At 43.6% G+C, this 20,215-nt stretch overlaps 3 protein-coding genes across 3 annotated transcripts in view; 2 read left to right on the top strand and 1 right to left on the bottom strand.

The window, feature by feature from the left end:
- Positions 1-5,844, top strand: part of NUCB2 (nucleobindin 2) — a 48,298-nt gene extending 42,454 nt beyond the window's left edge. The window contains exon 13 of the mRNA XM_084629855.1: positions 1,197-5,844. Within this exon, the coding sequence (XP_084485981.1) occupies positions 1,197-1,318 (122 nt within the window). The 3' untranslated portion in view covers positions 1,319-5,844. The remainder of the gene's footprint in view (positions 1-1,196) is intronic.
- PIK3C2A (phosphatidylinositol-4-phosphate 3-kinase catalytic subunit type 2 alpha) overlaps positions 1-12,953 on the bottom strand; it is a 173,260-nt gene extending 160,307 nt beyond the window's left edge. The window contains exon 1 of the mRNA XM_084629854.1: positions 12,612-12,953. The gene's annotated coding sequence lies outside the window, so the exon portion shown is untranslated. The remainder of the gene's footprint in view (positions 1-12,611) is intronic.
- Positions 12,954-16,935: 3,982 nt separating this feature from the next.
- Positions 16,936-20,215, top strand: part of LOC311521458 (uncharacterized protein) — a 33,950-nt gene continuing 30,670 nt past the window's right edge. Inside the window, exon 1 of the mRNA XM_084629792.1 lies at positions 16,936-17,301. Coding sequence (XP_084485918.1) covers positions 17,007-17,301 — 295 coding nt within the window. The 5' untranslated portion in view covers positions 16,936-17,006. The remainder of the gene's footprint in view (positions 17,302-20,215) is intronic.

Below are 20,215 nucleotides of genomic sequence, written 5' to 3'. Positions count from 1 at the left end.
CTGGGCCAGTCACCCTGTCAAGGAAAAAATTAGGTTGGTTCAGCATGATTTGTTCTTGACAAATCCATGTTGGATATTCTGTATAACCCTGTTATCCTCTGGGTGCTTACAAATTTACTGTTAAATAATTTGTTCCAGTATCATTCCATGAATTGAAGTTAGGCTGCCTGGTCTGTAATTCCCTAGGTCCTCTTTTGTTCCCTTTCATAAAGATAGATATTAGTCTGAATTTCATCAGTCCTCCATGAGTTATCCAAGATAATCACTATCCGTTCTAAGGTTGCTTCATCTAGGTCCTTCATCAGGTCCTGCTAACTTAAATACTTATACAAAGAGTCTTTAACCTGTTCTCTTCCTATTGTGGATTGTGTTCTATTTCATGCAACTGCTATGAAATGTCAAGGCATGTGACAGAAAACATTTCTATGGAGACATTAACATTTTAATGTTGGATGCCTACATCAGAAATGACGTTTTAAACAAAAATCTGATTTCCATCAAGTGAAGAAGGAGTTGGGTGCATTTGTGACCTCCGCCTTGTCCAGTTATTCACTATGCATGGTTTTGCAAGATACCTAACAATATGCACTTTGTAGCTATGATCAGAATTGGTGCCCTTTGTTGGTAACTAGAACTAGGCATTCCCTTGAGCTGCTAAGCGCTGGTACAGAAGATTTAACCTAGATTAAATTAAGGTAAAACACCATTTTGGAGATTCTGGACCCTGTGTTTAGTAAATTCAGATTTTCCTAATATAATCTCTCTGCTCTATAGTAAACTTCTATATTGTTTTAAATAAAAAAAAAAAAGCCTCTCTCTTTATTGGGCTGAGTTTGCTCTAGGAGCTCCCCTTACCCTTCACTCTTTAAAAGTTTCTGCTTCTAATCTACGTACGTGCGCGCCCAATTCCTGAACCCATCAATCCCACTGTTGGGCCAGCAGGGGAAAAGAGGAAAGACCAAAAAAAAAACCCCCACTGCTGAGAATGAAGCAACTGCTAAACTGGCCTATAATCTAACACTTAATACTGTTATGGAACCTGATGGTCACGTTAGCAAAATCTGGACCATTTTATTTACAATAAGCACATTGTAGCTACACCTACATTGGAACCTTGTCATTTTCTTTCAGGGACTTCTCTAGTTTGGGATCAGTTTGCTTAAGAGATTGACACTGTTTCTTATTTTGTTTTACAGCTGGGGAACACCAAATCGGAAATGCACAAAACCATCTTGCAGGTGATCAGCCTTTACCGCCAGGCCACATACCAGTTCAAGAAACAGCCGCTGGAAGTGACCATGTTCAAATTCACCCTTAACCACTTGTGCCTCAACTTTATACCATCTTTATTATTTTGGGGGTTGGGGTTGGGGACTTAAACAGAAACAGAGTGAAATATGAACTGCCCACAAGCAAGTGAAGAAAGTGAAGTCATTGGGAATGTTACGGCTTTACAATTCAAACCCAACTGATGTTTAAATTAGATTAATTTAATCTTCTATGCATCAGTGAGAAAGATAACAGGCAGATCGATTGCAGGTTAAAAGGGAGCGGGAGGTTGGAAGAAATAACAAAAAAGTAGCATCTCTCCACTTTCTGTAAACAAATCTCCAAAAGCTTAGTCCCTGGAGCACAGAAGTCCTTATGACCAATAGTTAGTCATTAATCAGGAATTCACTTTCTAGAGAAGCAGATAACAGGACTAGAGATCCAGCTAATCCTGTTTCATATAGAAACACTTTCCAGAAGCACTAAACTGCAGAATTTGGGGAAACTAGGCCCAGGAATGGAGGTCTTCAGTTTCCAGTACTGCCAACGCTTTTCTCCTTTGAGACCAAATAAAAACAAACCTGCTCTGATTAATTTCAAGAAATCAGCACTTTTAAAAATGTAACTCCAGGAAAGAATTTTAGAACAGTGAATACTTTTCACGTAGATAGCTATGACCTTCGCTGTAAGCCTTCAAAATGGAATACTGTACTTATGGTGTGTTGATTTGAACCATCCTCATTGTTAAGATGAATCCAGTGTAGCAGCTGAGTGCTGATCTTGCAGAGTGGCTGTTAAGACTATATTCTTGTCCCTCTTTCTTTCATTATCTTCTAGCTGCTCTCAACATTTTGCATGCTATTAAAACGAGGGTTTTCTTCCGTTGATGAAAAAATATTGTGAGAAATAGAAAAAGGACTGTCTTTTTCTGTGCATATTATCCTACCTCCTGTGGTAAAACCATCCTCTCAAAATCCACAGTATGTTTCAAACAGCTTTTTTCAGACAAGACATTCTGACTGCTAGAGTCTCTCTGGTTTCCCATTGTTAGTGCTCATTCGTTTTACAATCAATATAATTTTATGAAATTCCCTGAAACAGGCATATGTCATGACTGTATAGTTTTGGTATTGGTACCAAGCTGGTTTCTTCAAGTTAACCCAAGCTTTTACAAGAAATTATTTGATTTACCTGTGAATGTTGCCAAGATGTAGAAAAAGATCCATTTCGTATTTCAGACCTAAAGGAAGTATCTTGAAGTCCAAACCCAATTCCTTTAACATTAATGTTTTCCCTTTGCAGAAAACTGGTTCTGACTTCTTATATAAACATATTCCTTCCTCCAATCAGGATCATTCAGATCCCTTCCCATTCTATAGCTGCCTGCCAACAATGTCAGTATGTGGAATGGGTCAGCTTTTAAATAAATAAAAGTAAGCCTCTGTTCTGGAGAGATGTATGCTAGCATGTGTCATGGTAACTAGAGAAAGATGGGTATTTGCAAAGCAGTTCAAGCAGTATTTTTTTCCACAGAAGAACTTCAAGACATTTGTTTTGTAGCATCTTAGACATTAGAGAATAGCTAATGCAGACTTCTTCATGCAGGATGGAGCATATTCCCTTTCTCCAATCTAGTTTTAAAGGACTTGTGTTCTGCCTTGGGAAACAATTCCACAAGGTCTAATAGAGCTTGCTTGTCAGGATAATTTTCCTGATGATCAGTTTTGATTTTTTACTCCATTTCATCTTGTTAATTGTATGTCGGCCACAGTTCCTTTCCTCCTTGGCATTGACACTGTTCAAGCAGTGGTAGGTTTCTTCCCCCCCGAACCTCTTTCATGGTTTGCTCAAGATGTGTAACATTTTAAACCTTTCTTCAAATTAACAGGTCCTTGGTCTTTCCTTGTTACTTTTACATCAGTTTGATTTATTTATTTGTCCACAGATCAAATTACTTTTTTGCAGTTCCAATCCCTTGCTAGGAATCCCCCCATAAAGGAGGTTTTGGGCAGTTGTAGCCAGGTCCAGTAGAGTCATACTAGCATGGCAGGACACAAGGAGGCAGTACTGGGACCCCAGATGTAGCACAGGACCTTCTCCAATGAATGGCCCTGGTGTTAGGTTTGTAAGCTGATTCTTGGGAGATGGGAGTTCAGCCACACTGCTCAAGAGGAGTCCATGAGGAGAAACTTGGGGAGATCTGCTCCCTCCTCCACACGGGTTTTACTGCGAGAAGGCTGGTCCAGCCATAAATTTGCATAGCACCCAGAATGAAGGAATTGTAATCCTTGTCTGAGGTCCCTAGGCACTACTGCAATACAAATAATAGCTTCTCTCTGTGTTAAGTCTCTGACATCAAAGTTTTCTCAGTAATTTATCCTTCCACCCGTATCCGATGAAGTGAGCTGTAGCTCACGAAAGCTTATGCTCAAATAAATGTTAGTCTCTAAGGTGCCACAAGTCCTCCTTTTCTTTTTGCCATCAAAGTTGTTTTCAATCCCCAATAATTCAGTATTATATATAATGCAGTACAGATCTTTTTAAATGCAAAATAAAACTGGATTTGCCACAAATCACACCTGCACCCCATGACACACATGCTCCAAACTTAGTAACTGCTTTAGTCAAACATTTGATTCCTCCCCCCCGCCCCACCCCGTTTAAGGGTAGAATGGCCCAACTCTATACCACTGATCACAGCTTATTCTAAGCACAACATCTATTTAGTTTTGTTCTGATTGATTATAATAATCTGTCTTATTTTTGTGCTTTATGGGAAGATGGGCATTATGTAGGTTTATAGTCATTTATTATTTATTCCAAACCCTCAAACACTGAGGTATTAATAAAGTATTGTGGTATCTAGGTGCTGAACATAGGCTCTTCCTTACCTTTGTGACTGCCACAGCTATTGTGACCGCCCTGATGCAGGGGAAGCCAAAGTTTTCTTTTGTCACTTCATTGTGGGTCACCACTTTTCTGTATGCAAAAATCTCTCAACAGTTTTATACTGCAGCTGCATCACTCTATGCCAGCCAGTAGGTGAGCTCCCAGGAAAGAAGTGCACACTGTCAGATCAACTTCTGTGGGTCTGCTCTCATTGTCTGTTTTCTTTTCATACAATATTATCAATTTAACCTCTTTAAATAGATTTTTTTTTTAAAAAAAAAAATGAGATATAGCACGTTTTTACAAGGAACGGGCAGACTTTGGATTGTTGGATCAAATCCAGCTCTAGTCAAAGGTCACCTACTGATAACTGTCTGGCCTAATTTTTTAGTCTCTAAGGTGCCATAAGGACTCCTCGTTGTTTTTGCTGATACAGACTAACACGGCTACCACCACTCTCAAACCTGTCTGGCCTAAAATGTTCGTGACATTAACCAACTTGCTAGTGGACAATTGTCTACGTTGCACAAAAGCCCACCTTAAATGGTTCCCTTCTTTGCTGTCTGCAAAGAGGTCAAGGAGTGAATGGACATGGAGACTGAACTTACTCTCAAAAGTTTAGTCTTCAGGTCCGGGTTTGACATATTAGCAGGGCATGTGGGAAAGCTTGCCCATGTAGCACCTGTTCTAGGAGTCACCAGAGCTCTCAATCTGGCACCTTTCTCCAGTACTAAATTCACTGAAGTCTTTTTTTGTAAAAGCAGGATAAAAAAAAATGATGCATCGCTATGGGTTCTCTCTCTGTTAGGAACCCTCTGCCTTAAGATGATGTCGTGCAGGGTGCTTGAAATAATGCTTATAAATGCAGCGTTTGTAGCTTTAATTACTTATAGCATGTTACTTTCATTTCTGCTGTTTCCTTTCTCATGCATGGAAAGACTAACCAGTATTGCCCACTTCAGGCATGCATCTCAGCTGAAGATTTCGTTACTACGGTACTGATTTCTCAGAAGCCTCTCAAAGTCATAAGTATGAATAAAAATGTTTATAGCTAAATGAGGGAACAGAAAGTGATAATGGGCATCTTACTAGATTTTCAAAGCTGTACCAGGGACTGAAGTGTCATGGATACCACTACTTTCAGGCTTACTTGGTTTTATTTTGTCTTAAAGGCCATTAAAAGAAAATTTAATGCAGCTTGGTTTTGACACACATTCCATTACTTTATCACAGTGGTTCCTAAACTTGTTCTGCCGCTTGTGCAGGGAAAGCCCCGGGCGGGCTGCGCTGGATTGTTTACCTGCCGCGTCTGCAGGTTCTTGGGCCGAGGGACGTACTGGCCGCTGCTTCCAGTGGCTCCCATTGGCCTGGAGAAGCGAACCGTGGCCACTGGGAGCCGCGATCGGCCGAACGTGTGGACACAGCAGGTAAACAAACCAGTACGGCCCACCAAGGGCTTTCCCCGCACAAGGGGCGGAACAAGTCTGGGAACCACTGCTCTAAAAGATGTAAACATTGAATTTCACATTTATTTTATTTTATTGTTGGGCATGGGGGGCAGGGAAAGGGGTAGGTTGGTCAATGTTGTAAAAATTCATATCCTCTGGTGCAATATTGTAGAAAAAAAGTCCCCCACATGCTTTGTATAGATTAGATTTTAACTGGATTAAATTGAAACAACTCAAAGCAAGACATCTGGTGTTTTCTTTTTACCAAATTGTGCCTATGAAACTGGAGTGGATGACAAAGGGGTGATCACTGGGGCTCGCTCTCTCTCCTCCTGGCTTGTAGCAGTGATTTTTTGGCAGTGCTAGGTGCTTTGGGGTCACCTGTCATGCTCCCACGTGGGTCTTCTTTGTGGGCTAATCAAGAGGGCCCCAGGCGGGGCCTGAAAGCTTAGTCTCTTCCCCATGTGCAGGAGCCTGAGATACTGGGTAACTGTTTTTTTCTGGGTATTGCATTTGCAAGTATAGTAAGAGGCTGGGGAAAACGTTTTAGCTTTTACCAAGAGCAAAACTTTCTGCAGGTTCTTTATGTGGCCCCATTGCCACCTGGTCTGGGCTTTCCACTGGGAGTTGGAGTGACCAGGCATGGAAGGATATCGGATGGCTTTTGAACCTGGCAGTAGCAATGTCTTTGGCGCAGTTTTGTAATTTATTAGTCAAATTAGTCTTACACAGAGTCCCTGTATATCCAGTCTTCACTTAAAACAGTAAGACAGAAACTAAACTATACTTAGTGCCAAGATTATGGGGGGAAAATTGAGATGCAACCTAAGGAAATAATGCCACATGTGGGAGAGGTCCTGCTGGGTAAGACAGCTTGCATTACATTTGAGAGACAAGGCAGGTGAAAAAATAACTTCAACTTCTGTTGGTGAGAGAGACAAGCTTTCCAGCCACTCAGAGCTCTTCTTCAGGGCTGGGAAAGGTGCCCCCAGCCAAAATGAAAGGTGGAACAGATTGTTTAGCATAAGTAGCTAGCACATATTATAAGGGACATTCAAGGTAGAGTGTCCCCTTCACAACTCTGCAGTCATAGGACAAAAAGAAGGGGTTACTGGGTTACAGATTGTTGTAGTAAGCCATAAATCCAATGTCTCTGTTCAGTCCATGGTTTTTAGTATCTAGCAGAGTAATGAATGTAAGCTTCCAGGGTTGTCTTTTGAAAGTGCTATGTATGTTTCCTTTGGGGATAGGTCAGTCCTGTACAGAGAAAGCCTTTGAACTGAAACTCAGAGGTGAGCTGAACTGGCTAATTCCTAAAATCAGATTCTACTTCCCTTTCTCGTGTTGAGTAGTACCTTGCTCTCTGAATATTCCCATTGATTTCAACAATGCTGCTTGTGGAGTAAGACACTACTTAACATGAGAAAAGGTCTCAGAATCTGGCACTAAATATATTTGAATCTATATACAAGTATGAAGGTAGGTTTTACAACCTTGGGAAGTTCAATTCCAAATGTTATACCAATAAATTAAAAACCAGCAGGATCTTATTAAAGGGGGAAAAGGCAAAATACCACATTTATTGTGAATACAGAAAGAATCCTAGTAAGCAGTTAGTTATAGCTTTTACATTCCATTCAATCTCACATTCATTCATACAAACACACGCGCACACACAGGTTCTGCAAGGTTGTTATCATAGTTACCAGCCTTAGAGTTGCTCATGCCAAGCCACTGGCTAGGTGGCCTGGACATGAGGAGGGAGCAGGGCCTTGTCAGATGCTCATCTGATGCTCCTGGAAGTTGGTTTGCAGAATCAGACCCCAAAGTTCTGACTTTCTAGAGTCTATTTTTATAGGAATTTCTTCCTATGCCAGTCTGTGGGAATTGCTTCATCATGCTGTTGCTGAATCAATCAGCAGATGGCACATTCCTGATGGCTCCGTGCTGCCAGATGTTATCTTGTTCTTTGGTTCTCCCATTCTTGAGGCTGTTGGGTGGATTCCAGTCTGCCCTCTGGGGGTCCTCTGGTTATTTCCACATGATGCCTTCTTCAGCCAATGGACACTGGAGTCTTAGGCTGGCACCTCCCTGATCATTCAGTTATTATCCACACCAAGCATCCATCCACATACATCCTCTCTCTCTGTTTTAATCACAATTGTTAATACAACAAAAGGGCGGGGAGTCTCTGGGTGCTGTTTCTGTTGTTACAGAGTATTGCTTTGAGTCTCTCTCTGTGTGAATTGCTTTGAGAACAGACTCTGTCTTAGAATGTACTAACGCAATTAGCAGCTTGCAAGTTTCACACAGAGGGAGAGAAACAGTACCAAAAACCAAGAGACTTCTTAATTAGTAATACCCTGGAATTTAAACTCTGGGGAATCAAACTCATTTGTGATTTTAATACAAAACTTCTTTAATATGATCCAACACAAACCCTAGTCCACCTTCTGCTCTCAGTGCTATGCCCTGAATTAGCTATCTTCACTTTCTTATAGTACAGATGCCAAAGCTTTGCAGAGACAAGGGCTTGTCAGGTTATATTGTTAATCACTAAAATTGAGAGGTGACACCTCAAAATATTCCTCCTAAAAACTGGGTTGTTTAAAAGGTTTCAGAAGATAAATGAAACAGCAAGTTATTTGTATGCTGCAGTCAGATGTGCTCTGAGAGTGAAATCACTGAGCTGTATTGACTAACAGGGGAGGAGAACATACTGATAAGGATGCCATGGAGTAGTACAAATTTTACATTGTGTGCTTTCTCATTGATATGTTAATTACCCCATTACAAATGTATGCTTAATATTATAAGTAAAATGGTATTTACTTTCCCATTTAAAGATTTCACAACTAGCTATGAACAAATACCTACTCTGTCAGGGCTGTCCCTAGACCTTTTGTTGACCTATGCAGCCCCAGGCCTCTGCTGGTGGGTGGGAGGGAGCTGGCCCCAGGCCTCTGCAGGGGGGGGCAGGAACAGGCTTGGGGGGCAGAGGGGAACCGCCCCCCAGCATAAGCCGGTGGAGCAGAATGGGTTGAGGCTGGGTCGCTCCACTTCCTGCTGCCTGATGATTGCAGGGCAGGCCCGTCCCCGCACTCACAGGGTGGCGGAAAGTGGAGTGACCTGGCCCCAGCTCGCTCTGCTCTACTCCCCTGGCTCCCAGCCTTGGGATTTGGAGGGGCTGGGGGGAACAGCCCCCCAGCACTCACTCGGGGGTGCGGCTGGGAGCTGGCAGAGTGGAGCGGGCTGGGGCCAGATTGCTCCATTTCCCGCTGCCTGGTGACTGCAGGGCACGCCCGACCCCAATGCATTCCCCCGGGACATAGCTCAGGGGGAGGGGTGGAGTGGGGGCAGGGGCTTTGGGGGAGAGGCAGGGCAGGGGCGGAGCATGGGCAGGAGCAGCTTTTCTGTACGGCTCAGCTAGCTAGGATTGGGCTGGCCACTGGAGCAGCATGTCGCTGCATAGGGCACCAGGAAATTTGGGGCAATTTGGTGCCCCAAATTTCGTGGTACCCTGCATAGTTTGCATATGGGTCAGGACAGCCCTGCTGACTTTAAATCAGAACCACACAAAGCCATCAACAAGTATTATACCTAAAACTGAGATAATCTGCAGAGCTCCCATCTCAAAACAATGGCCCTACTCACTCCCATTTCCTCTTCAGACACAGGGATGGAAAGCCTACTCGGAGAAGTGAGAGAAGGCAATCATTCCCTCTTCCATGCCCTTGAAGGTCTCTCTGTGGGATCAGGGATTCATTTGCTTGGAAGGGGCATGGTTGGAGAGGCTGTGCCTTGTTACACTATCAAATCAATGTATTGAGAACTAACACAAAAACTAACACTGATCAGTAATGTTTTGTATCAGGCCTCTTGACACTTTGGAAACCCCTTGAAGGTAGCAGTGGGGGTTTTGGGGTCCATGGCAGGCAGGGCAGCTGGAGAGGCCCACAGGGAGCCAGAGAAGGAACATGACCGGACAAGGCTTCCTCATGGATGGACCCAGACTCCAGCACATCCATGAGATATGGGCTTTGGGGACCTAAACCCCTGTTTATTTATGTAAGCTTAAAAGGCAACAGTCACATGTGAACAGAAAAAAATATGACTGTAAAAATTACAACTTGAGCAGCAAAACATATCCTAACATTCAGCAAAGATGAAGGTCCCTGCTTCTGAGGCCTTATCATTGTGTAGGTTTATTTATAATCCTGTTTCATGACAACTGTATCTTTTTTTTTAGGCCCTAGCCCAGTGGTTCTCAACCTGCAGCCCATGTGACATCCTCAGGGCCATATGGGTAGTATTGGATGCAGCCCACAATGGTAAATAGGTTGAGAATCACTGCCATAGCCCCTCTAGTCAAGAGACAGCTAACACCCTGAAGACAGCAGCAACTTAAAGGCTGGTGAGGATGGGACACTTCACTGTTTTATATGTGGAAGGAATACATGTGACACCTACGTTTCCTGGTTTAAGGGAAAATATCCCATTGATGAAGGAATAGAAAATGCTGAGTATGAGGGTGGTTTTATTTCCTCTGTGACTTTTAAAGCCAAAGAACAGAATAAAGAGTGTAAGGTCCAATGTGAGGCTGATACTGAAGATGGACCACTAGAAGAAAAATACATTTTAAAGCTTGGATGATCCATAAAGCAAGGAAGGTGGACATCAAACAGCAATTCTATCCCTGACTTTCTAGGGTTTAACAAACAGTTATTCTGTTCCTTTTAAACTTCTAACCAGAATGACAGTTATTATGAGACAGCATACACATGCTGGACAATTAGTGATGGGAAAACTGGTTCAGATATAGTAAAAAATGACCTGAACCTCTGCCCAAAATCCAGACCCAGACAGAGATAAAGTAGGGAAAGAAATTTGATACACCCGTGAAGGGTGGCAGCAGAAATCTCAGGTTCGTATCTCAGCTGGGATCCAGGAATCTACCATTTGTTGGACCTCCAGGGTCCTCATCCTGACAGAGGTCCCAAATAAAGCTGGTTGGAATTCCTTTCCCTCCCGCCCCACTGCCCTTTGCTGGGAAATGTTGACCAAAAAATCCTATCTTGTTTTTGTCAAAAAAATGAAATATTTGGCCAAAATCCAGAATTGAAATATTTGGGATTTGGCCAAATATTTCAATCCTGAAATGCTGCTAGAGTGCTTTATGGGAGCTGCAGTTCGGGTGCCTCATGGTGCTCTATAGGCAAGGCCCACTGGTTGGACTACACTGGTGAGGGGAAACAGTGCACCATGGTACTCTCATGGCAGCAGTGTATAATGGGAATTTAAGTATGGCTGGAGCACTTGACTCAGAGAGAAAAATGGGAACACAAAGCACCTGAACTACAAGATGGCATTTCAGAATCTAAATATTTTGGTTTTTTGCTAAAATATTTGGATTTTCAGATGTTCTTTTGACAATATATTTATAAATAAATAAAACCTAAGTTTTCCCACAGAAAGCAAAGACTTTCTCTGAAAAATGTTTTGTCAAACACCCAGTTTTCCATTAAAAAACAGTTTAAACACAAACTCTTTGACTAGCCCGAGTCCTGACTGAACAAGAAGAGCACACCAGCTAATACCACTATCTGCATTAGGTTCAGCTGCACCCAGATTGATGGTTGGAGTTACTATTATCCTTCCCAGCCACCCTGTTGTGTCATTTTTCCTTATTTCATCTCTTTCCTTTCTCTTTTTTTGCTTTCTGTCTTAAAAGTTTGGCTTAAGTATACAAGGCATTTGATTTTGCAACACTGCTGCAATAAGAAAAGGCAAGGTAAAATCAACACCTTAACATACACAGAAGAGTTTGCAGGTCACAATAAGATTGTGTTGTGCCTGTAACTTCCTATCAGCTAATTTGCAAGTGGGAAAGACACAAACAAAAGCTGCAATTTCTGTCTTTTGCTTTCCTCAAATGTCTCTTGTTTATGTCTGAAAAGGAACAGACCTCAGCAGTTCTGGGGTATTTATAATGGATTCTTCCCCCTTTTTTTAGAAATTTAGTATAATCTCAATAGACTAACAAGAGATTTCTCTTTTTGTTGTGTTTGTACAGTGCTTAGCACAATGGGCTCCTGGTCCATGACTGAGGGTCCTAGCAACACAAATAATAATATAAAAGACACCGTACAGCAAACATAAAAGAAATAAGGGAGGTTGTTAAAATTCAAGTGTTACTTTTTAAGTTTCAAGCGCTTTAACATGTGCAATTAATAAGCTATTAAAATGTATTTATTAGCTGGATGTTGCAATGGGAGTTTGTCTGCAGTAACAGATGCAAACCCAGAACCACAATTAATTGTTTAATGCTGCATAAGTGAAGAAGGGTTTTGAAACAACTCTGTTTCTCCGGGGCCCAAAACACCTCTCTCTTCTCCATACAACACATCATCCAACATTCTCACTAAAAACATATACAAATGTAATTTATACACCAAGAAATGGAAGACAGTGACTTTTCAGGTCATTTGCAATTTGACTGTATTAAATTACTGTAAAACATAAACTAAAACAATGACAGGTAGTAGCGAGTGAATGTTTACAAGGGTATATATGGTTTCTGCCTATACCAAGAAGAAACATGCACATTTATGATAGCTGCCCAGCTGCAGTAAAACAGAGGGCTGGAAAATAACGTTGAAAATAAGCTGAATTTTACAAAAGGAATTTAATCAGCAATTTTTAAAGCAGTTTGTATTTTTTAAAAAGGAGCATTTTCTTTTGTTACCACACTATAATATTTCTAGGTTAATTTTTTCCTCAGGGTGCATATTTGTTATTTTTACTGAAAGTGTTTCCGAGCAAGGACTTTGTCTTCTCACTGTAAAACATTTAGTGCTGCACAAATATTGAAGTCAATGTGCTAATTCTTTGGAAACTTGGAAATACATTGACATTCACTTAGATTGCAGTCTGGATAGTAACAGTGAGGGTCTTTATATGTCTAAAATATGTAAATATGTAACAGTATTGTTATAGAGCTCTTACCTCCGCCTCTGGTGATGCAGCTCCTGCCTCAGTTTCCATTTTCTGTAGCAGTGGTTTAGCCCTTAAATCAAACTGAGCTTCACCCTTCTGAGGTAGCAAAGTTCCAATAACAAACAGCCAGCCTGGTCACAAGAATCCAGCAAATCAAGCCACCGCCCTCTGCTGGAAACCCTGAAAGGAAGCAGATGCTAACCCTCGGCTTTCCACAAGCCCTGCTTCAGTCCACAAGGCACCTTCTTCATCTCAAAAGCACTTGCCAAACAAAGCCCCTCCAGTCCACAAACAAAAATAAGACCCACCGGCCCTATTCTCCTCTCTTTTGGCATACACTAGCTCTAAGGCACCTTTAGTCGCTGCCCAAGCTTTTAGAGTTCAACCTGGAGAAACCCATGAGACAAGCCTGCTGTCTCTTACTGCTCTGAGGGAAGGCTCCTTTCCTGGCACTCCTTCCCAGAATGCCCTGCTACAGCCTACAATTCCCATGGTCCTCTCTAGAAAGTCTTGGCTCTGGGCTGATCTGGGAATAGCACTATGCTGGGCCTGTAGCAAACAACATTATAAGAATAAGTAGCATTTCTAATGTTTTAGAAAGGGTTATTTCTGACATTTTAACAAGTGTACAAATCATAGTCATAAGCTTTTTGTTTAGGGATATGTTAATCTCATTTTTCTATGTGATAGGATATTACCACGTGGTGATTGCCTCTGTAAAGGGCATTGGGCCCAGCCCTGCCTGTGTCATAATCTATTGCCTCCCAACCTGAGAAGGTGGGGTGGGGACTAATGAGGCTAGGTGAGAGCTTGATGAACTCCTGGATGTCAAATGGTACGTTTACCCTGCACCTTATGGGTACCTGTACACTGTGAAAACAGACTCATGACAGTAAGTCTCAGAGCCAGGGCCAACTGACTCGGGCTCTTAGGGCTTGTGCTATGGGTCTAAAAATAGCAGCATAGGTGTTTGGGCTGTCGCTGGAGCCTGGGCTCTGGCTGAGGGGGCAGCGTTTGTTCCATGGGGGCTCCGTGCAAAGTTCAATTCCGGGGCCTCTACCTCTCTGGAGGACGCCATTTTGTTGAGCAAAATGGCATCCTCTGAACAGCGTGGTCTCCCATGTATTGTATGTGTGAGGTCACAGTGTATGGAGCACACCATTTTTCTCAACAAAACTGGCATCCTCTGCACAGGTAGGACAGGTTCTGGCTCCACTGTAGCCGTATTTGTCACCATGGACAAGTAACTGAGTCACCATGTCAGGTCCCCTGCAATTACATGGAATGCAGGTGCCTAATGCAGCCATTGGAGAGGGTCTTGGAGCCCAAATTCCAGACTGAGGCTGAATGTCCACATGGCTAATTTTAGCCCTGTAGCACAAGCCCCAGAGCCTGTCAGTTGACTCGCTGCTGAGGGTTTATTTTTACAATGTAGACATATCCTAAGCATGGGCTCTGACTCAGGTTTGAGCCCAAGTCCCCATGCCGTCCACACACAAATCGGTCTGATTTGGGTCAGCAAGCACTATGGATCCAAGTTCTGCTAAGGGATAGGTCAGAGCCCGAGTCCCATTGTGACTTGGATCCAAGCCCTGTCATTTTGCAATATGGACACAGCTCAAGCCATAGAACCAAATCAGACAGTCTGCATAGTGCAGTATGGACACGTTAGCATGGCAATGAGACCTGAGTCCAGAAATTGTAAATACAGGTTTCCAATGCAGTGTGAATGCTCAAGTATGGGTTTGGAAGCACCAGGGCCACAAGCCTGGATCCCACTGACCCAGATTTACAATGAAGTGTAGACATAGCCTGTAAGGGCTGAGAGAACTAAATGTATGTCTATGCTGCACCCCGTGGCAGTGAGTCTGAGGGCTTGTCTACACTTATGTGTTATAGCACCCCCCTGAGCGCAGCAAGTCTAAGCGCTTTAAAGTGCTAGTGTAGACAGGCTACGAGCACTGTGTTTACAAACGCAGGCATGTCTATCAGACTTATTAACAGTGAAAAAGACACAAAATTCAAATGGGATGGGTTTTTTGTGGCTGAGTGGACGATCAGTATTTTGCCAAGGTTTTTAAATAGTACCTCTTTCTTTCAATTTGTGAGGGTGAGATCAAAGCAACAATTGTGGCAACTCTAAAACGAAGTGATGGTAAAATAAATATCATAATCAAATTAATAATTCAGTTATTGACCAAATGAATAACCTGAATAAATATTTAGTAAATATTTTGCATGTTGGATCTTCACATCAAGTTTTGGAGCTTTCCTCATGATACGGGATTTCTTATAGGTGCCGAGGAGCCTGTTTTTAAAATATTTCTCTCTCTCTCTCTCTCTCTTTCTTGGCATGGTGATTCATGGTTATTCAGGGTGGGTGGGTGTGTGTGGGGGGGGGAATTCCCTCCTTTTTTTTTTACTAAGGTTTTCTTTTCAGTTTCAAGTTGCTTCAATGCTTTCCCATTAATTTTCATGGTCCACCCTTCTCATTTCTGGATTGTACAATGCTAAGTACTTAGAGCTAGTCTTGTCTGGCTGGGGAGGTAGCCCTGTGTGTCTGATTGTTTCACCTCCCTGCAATGAGGTGTAGCTGAATGCTGCAGCACAAATTATGAGCACAGGTTTATATACACAAATACATAAACTCATAACCACAGTTTGTATACGTATCTTATAATAACCAACAGGTTCAGCACATTACAGGTTTTCATACGAGACCTTGCTTGACATATTTAAACACAGTAATATTGTATACAACCAGTTGATTCAATTGCACATTCTTTGGGATTCAGACCCCAGAACTCCTTTTGGGGTGTCTAGACCCTAAGTGTCACAAATGAAGAAATATCAAAACAAAAACAAAACAAAAGACACCCCAACTCTGTAGCATTTCTTCAATCAGCCACTGCATTCAAGTGGATTAAGCAGTTTTCTTGTTTGATTAAGAAAATTTTCCAATTGCAAAATCCAGATTTGCTAAAGTCCATAGCAGCTCCCATTCCACCAGCATCGCCAGGCTGTGCATACAGCCTACAAGAAAACAAAAGGCCTTTTCAGCTTTAATAGAAATGGTACTCACAATCCTGTTGCCAGCCAATCTAGGGGGTTCTCTTTGACTGCAGTTATGTCACAGACAGTGGACAGCTCATCTAAGGTTTCTTCTGGATGCTACAGGAGCATTCCAGTTCTAGTCAGCCTATCCATGCTCTCTTACACACTCCAAAAGGACCTTTCTCCTCTCTCTCAGTTGGAAAGGAACTCTGTCCTCTCCTCTTCCCCCCTCCAAACTGGTAGGCAGGGTCTGGTTGTAGAAACTCCAGCACAGAGCCCTATGTCCCCCCTTTCTGCTTCATATACTTTGGATGCCTCCCTGCAGATGCAGTTTCTGTACACACTTTCTTACTGGTATCTTTTATTATAGCAGCAACATAATGCAGTCACCACACTCACTTAACTGAAACACAGTCAATAACACATCCTTCGTGGGCTACTGGAATTGTGACTACAACTCTGGGCCTTAGGACTACAATCATTCATCTGAGGAAACTCAGAAACTGAGGGAAAAAAACTGGAACACATCTTATTTCTACAGGAGAGGTGGGGAAAGAGATTTCCAGGGGGGCAGTGACCTCTCATGTGCGCCTCCCCTTAGCTACAGGGCTGATGCTTCTGTCTTCCTCCAGCAATCTAGGGGTGCACTAAGTGATAGGTATTATATACAGGACATTTTTAAATAATTGCCATGCATCTTGGCTTTGGTAAAAATTCTAAGACTAACAGTAGTAATTAATCTATTTACAAATCATTGCCATGTAAATATCAGGGACAAATGATAATCACCACCACAGTGAGCTTTGTTTAGAGAAACCTTATACAGGAATATAATCACAGGTTTCTCCCCCTAACTGGGTGCAACCACCATTCTCCTCACACTACCCAGGACATGTTGTTGCTGGTGATCGCACCAAATGGAGTTGAAATTCCCGATTTACACATATTTCTTAAACCAGTGAGTCTATGGAATGTTAATATTCAAGAATAATGGACAGGTGTGCTGGGCTTTGGAGTTTTTTTGCAGGTGGGTGTACTTTGAGTATTGACTAAATGGTAACTAAACTGGTGCATTATTTTTCCATAACAACCTCCCACATTTTTTGAGCCATTTCTCTAGGTTTGGACTATTTTTCGTCTCGCAGAGAGAGGCTATCAGTAGCCTAGCGGCTACAAAATTCCTTCATGTCTCTTTGGGTGACTCTTTCTGCCAGGCATTACACTTTTGTCGGGGTAGGGCTTTGGGCGATGGGGTGGGCAGGTGGAAGCTGGTGGGTCAGTGCTTTTAAAAACAAGGAAGTCCCAGCTTTTAGTGTTTGCGTGGGGGTCACACAAACGCAAAGCCAGAAAATGACCGGTCTTTCCTTGTACAAAGTACACGCTACGCGGCGTGCCAGCTCCGATCCCATCCCCAGGCTTCATGCACCGCGCCCTTCTTGGGGCCAAGGATACCAGAGAGAGAAAGTAAAAGCGAACCAACGTCCCTTTGCCATCCAGACGCGCAGCGCTCAGGCCCGGGGCAGACGGAGCAGAGCGACCGCCGCCCCCGGGCTGGGTCGGCCGCGGGCCATGGCGTGGGCAGGGGGCTCCGCTGGGCAGCGGTGCCTGCTGCTCCTGGGTCTCGGCGGCCTGCTCCAGCTGGCAGGTGAACGAGCGCTCGGCCGGGGGCGGCCGGGGGGAGGTCCTCGGGCCACAGCGATGGGGGCGGCCCCGGTACAGAATCGGGCCAAGCTGCGGGTGCCCCCGGGCCAAGGGGTATGGGTGGGGGGCGGGTGTAGCGCCCAGTGTCCCCGGCGTCCTGAGCCTGCAGCGGGGTGGGATGGGGAAGGGTTTTGAGGGGCTCCCCCCTCTCATTGCAGGGGTCAGTTTGCCTGGCCCAGCTGGTGTCTTGGGTTTAATTCTGTAACTGCTCAGTGTTCCGATTCCCCGGCTGGGCCCGGCCTCCCCCAAACTCCCTCGCCTGTTTACCAATCCGATCTGGCCTCTCCCTGGGGCTCAGGGGTTATCCGGGGCCTGGCTGTTTATTTAAACCAGACGTTTAATATTTAACTTACAAAGAAAAAGGAGTACTTGTGGCACCTTAGAGACTAACCAATTTATTTGAGCATAAGCTCAAGTAAGGTGCCACAAGTCCTCCTTTTCTTTTTGGGAATACAGACTAACACAGCTGTTACTCTGAAATTTACAAAGGGCCGTTTGTTTAAAATGTCACAACTGGAGGCTGAGTCCGGTGGGGAGGTGATGCTAGGGAGTCAGTGACAATCCCCACACTGACTGGTACCAGAGCAGTTCTTTTCACTCTGTTTATTAATTAGAGTTTGAGTGTTAGGTCTAACATAATTGGATCTCAAGCCAGGACCAGCCTAAACTCCCCCTGTATTTTCAATGGCCTAGCCTCTGCTGTACTTCCTGTTCCATACGCTAGGGCTGTGCTGCTGTCTGCTATTAGTCAGCTGCCCTTAACCCCCAAGTTGGCTACATGGTGAGCAAAGTGATTCCCCTCTATCAGTAATTTGTACAATCAGCTGTTCTTAAATTAGTTAAAAACACATTGGGACTTATTTAGATGAACTGGACTTACATTTTGCATTTAAAGACTGATCTTGCAATGCAAAATTGCCCTTATTCAAAGAGTGCAGCTGACATAAATGAGCCTCAGCGTTCTTTCACAAATTTTAGCACAGCTCATTGTGCAAACTTTTTATTTATATATAAATAAAAAATAAGTTGGTTGGACTGGAGCCTGGGACAAGCTATTGCCACTTAAGCGGCATACCACTAGGCTGGTACTCTTTTTAAGTAGGCAAGAGCACATGAAGGATTGCAATAGCAACACACTTGTGCTGGTCTGTTGCTGTGTTGACTGTTCAAGATGGAAACACTCAATTCAGGAGAAAAAAAAGAAGAAAGTATCTGTCTACCTCCCTTCTAGTAGATTCAGATTTTCTGACTATGATTTACCCCCCATGCCAGTGCATAGCACCCTTTAAGTCGCGGCCGGAGTCCTGGGGTAGCAGCAGGAGCTGGGAGCCTCAGGGCTCGGCAGCAATTTAAAGGGCCCCAGGTTGTGGACCTTTAAATCACTGCTGGAGCCCTGGGGTAGCGCTGGTGGCAGTGGCCGGGAGCCCCGGGCCCTTTAAATCACTGCTGGGCCATGCTGAAGGACAGGCTAGGGGAGTCTGACCCCAGCCCCGCCCCTTCCACCCCATGCCCCGCCCCTTCTGGTTGAGCCATCCCCCCACCTTGCTCAGGATCCTGTCCGCCCTGCATACCGGTAAGTCCCTTAAATTACTTTCACTCCTGGAATCAGTTATTCTCCCACCTAACTCAAGGCTCTCAGTTCTTTATTCAAAGGCTAATTTTAAAAAAAAGCAATGTAAGTTTACATTTTTAGAAATTTCACCAAAATAAAGGACATATAGAATAAAACAAAGAGAAGTTTTGTAAAAGTATAGACCCAAGCAAGACCCCAAACCTACACAGTGTAATTGCTTCTTAATCCATAAAAAACTGAAATTTCAGGAAGTATAAACAACAAAATACTTGGGTTGCTAGACCATGCTGAAGCCTGTGCCAAAAACCCAAGCAGAAGCCCTTCAGGGAGTCTGGGTATGTACTCTTGTTGCTGACCCATGCTGAAGGCCATGCCAACATATCTACACTTCACTGTTATCCATGCTCTAGCTAGCTTAAAGCTACCACAGGTATGCTTACATGTGCTACAATCACATTTTTCATTTGGAGTGCAGACATACCCTGCATGACTACTAAAATAGGCTTGTAAACGGATGCCAGCTGTTTCTGTGGGACCAGATCCTTAGGGCTGGTTATGCAGAAGAAATGGATGGGGTGACCCCTCACTGCCATATAAACTGGGATTTATCCCACAACAGTTGGATCAGTGCAGGAACATCTCACTCCTTCTTCACAGAAGCAAGTTGGGGAAGTGTTTGGGAAGGGAAGAGGAGCTCACATAAATCAACTTTGTGCCTCTCTAATGAGCTCCCAATATCCCGGTTCCTCTCCATTACTTGGGCTGCAGTATCACACAGCCACCTGCTGTGGTATGGAGGATGGGACCAAGATCTCTGTATTCTAAAATATTTTTCTTTTTCTTTTGTTTTGTAATATCCTTCTACTTACTTCTCCACCTCATCACCTCCTCTGGCTGCCAGCTCCCTTTCACTGCTGCCAGCTGAAAGGGCTGCGTTAGGGGAGAACATCCCTTTTTAAGTTCCTTTGGAGGCTGTGGGAAGAAAGAAGAAACCAACCCACTATCACACACATCATGGCGCTATAAATTTGCAGTGCCTTGCTGATATCTTACTTCCACCACTACCACCAGGGTGCAGGAATCATTCTGCCTCTGTGTAGGGGTGCAGATGAATTAATTGGTCACCCATTAGGGAGGGGTTTCCCCCTCCACATCTGCTGAAGTTGCCTCCATAACTGTACAGTGCAGTTGGGCTGCTTAAGTATGGTGAGGTGATTCCCCACTGCTTCAAGATTCTGCAGTAATAATTAAATTCTTGAGACCACCATTAGGCCTCCTATGGTCT

Source organism: Lepidochelys olivacea (genome assembly GCF_965140295.1).
Source record: "Lepidochelys olivacea isolate rLepOli2 genome assembly, chromosome: 6".
Classification (NCBI taxonomy): domain Eukaryota; kingdom Metazoa; phylum Chordata; order Testudines; family Cheloniidae; genus Lepidochelys; species Lepidochelys olivacea.
Note: the sequence above shows the minus strand (reverse complement) of the source record. Positions and strands in the feature narration are given on the sequence as shown.